At 36.1% G+C, this 6031-nt stretch overlaps 1 protein-coding gene across 4 annotated transcripts in view; it reads right to left on the bottom strand.

The window, feature by feature from the left end:
* LOC108973877 (probable aminopeptidase NPEPL1) overlaps nt 1-6031 on the bottom strand; it is a 34884-nt gene that overhangs the window by 27365 nt on the left and 1488 nt on the right. For 2 of the 4 annotated variants that reach the window (XM_018941380.1, XM_018941383.1), the window contains exons 2-3: nt 3116-4146; nt 2886-3042 (exon numbers count right to left, since the gene is read on the bottom strand). In XM_018941380.1, coding sequence (XP_018796925.1) covers nt 2886-3042; nt 3116-4146 — 1188 coding nt within the window. Of the gene's footprint in view, nt 1-2885; nt 3043-3115; nt 4147-5472; nt 5527-5554; nt 5740-6031 lie in introns of those variants that run through there. The other 2 variants (XM_018941381.1, XM_018941382.1) reach the window with 2 other exon arrangements.

Here is a 6031-nt window from a genome sequence, read left to right as displayed (position 1 = left end):
TGTTCAATTCCAATGATGATTTCGGCTGAATTTTGATGCATTCACGCACAGTTCGATGGAATTTCCGGTGATCACGGATTTTAATTGGCCCACATGTTGATCGTCATTTATGTCCTCACGACCACTTTGAAAACGTTAAAACCACTCGTGCACTCTGCTACGGTATAGRCACTCATCACCATAAACTTGTTTCCTCAATTGAAACATTTCGGTAAAAGTTTTACCAATTTTTCGAAGCTCATTTTCGCACATAAAAAGCAATAACTTCACTTGCAATCGATGAAATGTCATAAAATTGTCTCACTGGACAATCAACATATAGATGGCGCCACAAGGGGCRCTAGATTCAAAAAGTCTTATTTACTTTGGAACACACCTTGTTAAACTGTAATTTGGTACAGAGGATTGCAGTACCAAGAGGCACCTGTGGGAAAAAACTTTTTAAAAATTGGGCTTGGACCAGCCCTCTAGTAAGTTTAATGTACATACCTCCTAAACCACTTAAGCTACATCAACCTAATTTGCGGAGTACAAATATTTTAAGAATCCTACCGACAGCGTGAAAGTGGTTGAAATCGGAGGATAACCTCGCTCACTCCCCATATAACAGTACTGTTAAATTATACTAAAAGCGCGATAAATCAATAAGTAAATACGCCAGTGGTTCTTAACGAACATGCTGATATTACTCTGTGAAAATAGGCAAAATTGGACTACAGCCACGCCTACTTCCCATGTAACACAATTTAAAATTCCACTTGATTCTTCCACCTTCCAGTACACAAATCAAAAAGTAACTAATACTATAACAGAATACAACTTAAAGTATGGCACCTTTTGACAAAAAATTGCATAAAAATCCAACCAAAACTATTCAATACCCCAGATACGGAATATGTGGACCCCAGTATCCCCCCCAGTCAGATATAAAATTGAAAATCAGGGATAATCTTTCTCTGATAATGATATGTCTGTATGTTAAAATTGGTCGAACCAGGCCATATACCTAATATAAAGATTTTCGAAATTCCAGGTGACTCATTGCTAGATATAGTAGGCAATATTTGAATTATCTTAATGAAAATTGGAGAGTGTGCTTTAGTCATGACAGTTTTTTCTTTGCACCTAAAATAGAGAAATGTGAGCGAAAACTTAACYCAGCCCCTTATAACTGTTACCCGAATTTTCGAAGAACCGGCTGACTTTGCTCCATATGATTGGTTATTGTAATTATTATATTTCCAGCAGGACAACGATCTCAAACATATCGCACACATAGTTAAGATTTGGTTAATACCCCATTTGTTATTAAAACCTYCACAGGGTCCAGATATCAATCCCATCGAACATTTATTTTCATTTGCAAAAACGCTAAAGAAAACACCATATTACTTCCAAAAATAAGAATAAAAGCTAGTATTGATGCGGAGTAGTTAAGGACCGGCCGGCCGATTGCCTTATATGTTGSCAACAACGWTTCTTTATCTTTTCCCCGTGTGCTGGCGGCTGGCGACTCGAYGATTTTGTTGCGGCTCTGTACCTTGGCGATAATCGCGTTCATATAAGAAGAGAAGGAGCATAGACTATCAAAAGTTACACCTAAAATCTTGGGATTATTGAGTCGGGATCTTGACGCCATTGACTGCAATATTAAGGTGAAGTCTGTACTCTGTCGTCCAGTTTGTAAATATGGTTGGTATGGATTTGGTGATCAAGAGTGTTGAGTTCCGTGCAGGGAAGCAGCTAGAAAGGTCGGAGAGATAGCCGTTTACCTTTAAACACATGCCATCGATTACATTACCCGATGGCAATATCGTGCAATCATCAGCGTACGAGGTTATGGAAACTCCCTATGAAGGTTGGGCGAGATTCGAGATATGAAGTTCGGAAATGCCAAGACTTCAAGTGTCTTAACTAGCGGGTTTCCCAGGTTTCAGTTAAGGGACCACTCTTCCGACTTTCCACACACCGGGTAATTGTAGAAGGACCAGCGACAGGTTGAGAACTTTGGTGAGGTAACGTACTCCCGTCGAGCCTAGATGATTTAACATAAGTATGTTGATTAAATCAGGGCCAATGGATTTGATGATTTCGCCGTATTGATGGCATTCTGAACCTACTCACGAGTGAAAGTAAGTGGTGCGCAGTGTTTTGGCATTTTGATTGTCGTAAACATCATCTAACGAAGGAAGGAACGAGACTCAAAAAACGATATGCACGAGTTTAACCTGCTGCAATATCTAGAAYGAAGTTGCGCAGTTCCTTCACCAGTCGCTACTACTTTACTGGAGCTGCTCCACAAGGTCAAGGGCTATTATTTAGGCGATTCAAACCTGTTTGGATCGGTAAGCTTTGGGTTAAAGTCTTTATCTTGACTTTGATCRGTCAGTTTATATGGTAACATATGCTATTGTATACAATATATTTGGGGACTATAGCGTTGCTTTGAATAAATCCATGCCAAATTTCGTGAAGATGTGTTGTCAAATAAAATAGTTTTCCATACAGCCACTTGATTTTGATCGGTAAGTTTATATGGCAGCTATATTATAAAATGGATCGCTATCAACCGTTCCAACAAATTAGAAATATTAGAAACGAGTTCGGGTGTATGCAGATGACAGCCGGATCTGATCACATAAAAATTTCAAAATGTAAATAGTGTTTAGGTGAACAACTGTTTGTTTGGGTGAAGGAACAATTTGACACATTTTCCTGTTGTTGTTTTCTAAATAGCACTTTGTCAAGTTCACAGAACAGAATGCTTTACATTACAATGTTTAAAACTAAAAAATCGGTTGAAGATGCCGATATTATTATTTAGTAATTGTATTAATTGGATTTATGTATTATATAAATCATGATTTTTATTGGGATGTACTCACCTGAGCACCGGTTAAAGTAGCCATATCCAGAATGATGTTTGCTTTCAGATCCTTGTGAGCGTAACTAACACCATCAGCCAATAMGAGACGCCCCTCAGCATCAGTGTTGTTAATTTCAACAGTACGACCAGAATACAAAGTGTGCACATCATCTGGACTGTGTATCAGCAACCGGAAATATTATTGATAACAATTAATAATTGTAATACTTATTTAATTATTTAATTTACCGAGTAGCGTTCGGACCCACCGCATTCTCAGCCAAACATAAAACGGCATGTAAGTTTTCTTTAAAGCCACATTTGATGGCCGCATAAAAGGCACCCAAAATAGCCGCAGCACCGCCACAATCACGCTTCATACCCGGCATAGCTGTCTTGCCTTTAATGCTCAAGCCGCCTGTATCATAAACAATACCCTTGCCGACCAAAGCAACAGTATCCTGAGCGCCTTTTGGTTCATAGGAGAGTACAACCAAAGCCGGTGGAACAGCGGCTGCTTTGCCAACACCATAAATTCCACCAAATCCGCGTTCACGCAACTCTTCACCACGTATTACAGTGGGCTTTATGCATAATTCTTTCGCTATGATTTCTGCTTCTTTCACAAAATGACTTACGTTCATTTCATTGCAGGGCATATCTACTATACGTGCCGCTAAACGTATACCACGCGCCGCCTCTTCAATACATAAAATATCCGTGGAGTTTAGGGGCTCTTCGCAAACTTGTCCATCTTTTTCAATGATAATGAATTCAACATTTATTATGGGCTTGGCACTGTCGTAGTTATCATCGTTGTCCATAACCTCATCTTGAGAATAATTTTCAGATTTACTTTGGCCACCACTAGTTTTTCGAGAATACAGTGGAAAAGCCCGTGCTACAGCACAAGCACTAGCAAACAAATCACCACGATCGCACACAATAACAACACTCTCTTCGTTGGCGTGCATAATGTGCGTCCGAACTAGACGAGTAATGGCGTGCGAACGCGAAGGTGTATTATGACGGGAGCATTTGAGCGGCACAGCCGCTACGGTGGCACAATCCAAATACAGAGAACACTTATCCGTAGGCGAAGGATGTAAACAAGCAATGGCATGCTTAAATGTAGTCTCATCGACACGTGAATCTAATTTGCACGATACATTTGAAAATTTTAACAAATTTAAGTGACGCAACTGTCCAATTATGAGAACGGGCTTATAGTATGGATCGGAAGATGTTAACGAACTATTGAATTTGATATCAGCAGCCATCTAAAATATAATCAAAAACAAATATTTCCATTAACAGTCATACACATAAYAAATAACAAAATATATAGATAATAAAATAAGTTTCGAATTCTTTAGATTATACATAGATAATGTGTGTATAAAAATGTACTTTTCATTTATAATCTGAAAATCAAAAACTAGTTTTCTATTGATTTAGTCTAATGTAGTATGTACAGTTGTCTACAAAAAAAATAAGAGTGACCACATGAACCCTGGCTGACACAAAAACTATAATTTTGCAGTAGTATCCTATATTGATATATCTAGAACTGGTGTTTGGCGCTCCAGGTCGTCCAGGTGTTTCATTTTTATTAATATAATTTAAGCCATTCGCTATCACTTTAGAAAAATATCAATCGATTTCTTGGGTCTCTTTAAACAAGTTTCCTATTCTTCTTATTTCACTCTACCTAAACTAATTCAAATTGATGCTCAATACTCTATTTACTTATCTAATCTTACGAATATTTTTGAAGTTAAAGATTAGAAAGAAAATGTGTGAGTCTACTATTTTGTTGTGGAAAACAATAACAAGAATCTCCAGGAACTAGCAAAGATGAACGCAAATAATAATCAAATTAAAAATTTGGTTCGTATGTAGTATATACAGATTAAGGTCAGGGGATCACGTCGGCCAATCCATYATATTAATATTTTTCAAATGAAATATTTCATTAACTTCTTTCGAGATATGCCTTGGTTATTGGTACCCTTTCGAATTGGCATATTCTCTTCAACATAAAATAAAACCACGTCTTTCAGCGTTGTAACTGTTACTTTGTATACCGTTATATTTTTACGACGAAGCTGAATGCTTAGAGCGACAGTATCAACAACTTCATGGTTGATTTGTTAATTTCACGATTGAGTGACAATTTATCATTGCCTTATTAAAGTGGGTTGGCCAATAAAATAAGTGTAAAACAAAAAAATTAGTTTTAGTATTCGGAATGCTTAATAAAGTAAASCAAAGATATATCTAAAACAATATTGTTTTAATTGCAAATATTTCAAAGTTATTAAGTGAAAACTGTTTCACTTATTTTTTTTAACTCGAACTATACACAAATGTTTATCGAAAAAATTTAAGTAAAATATTTTTCGAAATRTATTGTTCATGGATTTCAGTTTTTCCTTGGTTGCTTTTATTTTTTCAAACRCGTCGGTATGTACATACATAGTACATCATCAATATCTGTAAGTGCATAAATGAAATAAATTATTTTTTTAATTCGAACAACAATAGATCACGACTTTTTCACACCGCCTTTTGTTTTCATATTATATATGTATATAAGTACTTACTATATATACATGTATATTTGTAAGCAAGCAAAGTTGCATGTTTTGAGTACTTCGATTTGTTATTACAACATGGCTTACTTACATGGCAATCAACACGCCTTGCACCACTGTCAACTTCCTTTTTTTGCATATTCTATATATTACGTATGTTTTGCTTATTAGAATAAACAATTAAATTTGATTAAAATTAATTTGAAATCAAATGTCCAACTTATAAGCGGAGCTGAAAAACGCAACTACCACCGTTCAATTATAAATTTCTTGCAGAAAGCCAYGATCATGTTTTGCAAATGAAAAAGCAATAAAACGTAATGTAGGAAAATGTATAAACAATAAATTAGCGTTTATCAGCAGAATTAACGCAGATATGAGAACGAGAGTGAGTGCTTGCACAATATAGATAAGACGGTACAGTGAAACTGACCTAATTCAAAGGGCCTATAGTAAATTTATTSTAATTATCATTAATTGGACTAAACGAATCGATTAAAGCGAGAGCTCCAGCTTAATTAATAACAATACATTTAACCTCAAATACATACGAATTAAATTTAATATT

The sequence above is a fragment of the Bactrocera latifrons genome, unplaced genomic scaffold (genome assembly GCF_001853355.1).
Source record: "Bactrocera latifrons isolate USDA-ARS-PBARC rearing strain unplaced genomic scaffold, ASM185335v1 scaffold_509, whole genome shotgun sequence".
Classification (NCBI taxonomy): Eukaryota; Metazoa; Arthropoda; class Insecta; order Diptera; family Tephritidae; genus Bactrocera; species Bactrocera latifrons.
Note: the sequence above shows the minus strand (reverse complement) of the source record. Positions and strands in the feature narration are given on the sequence as shown.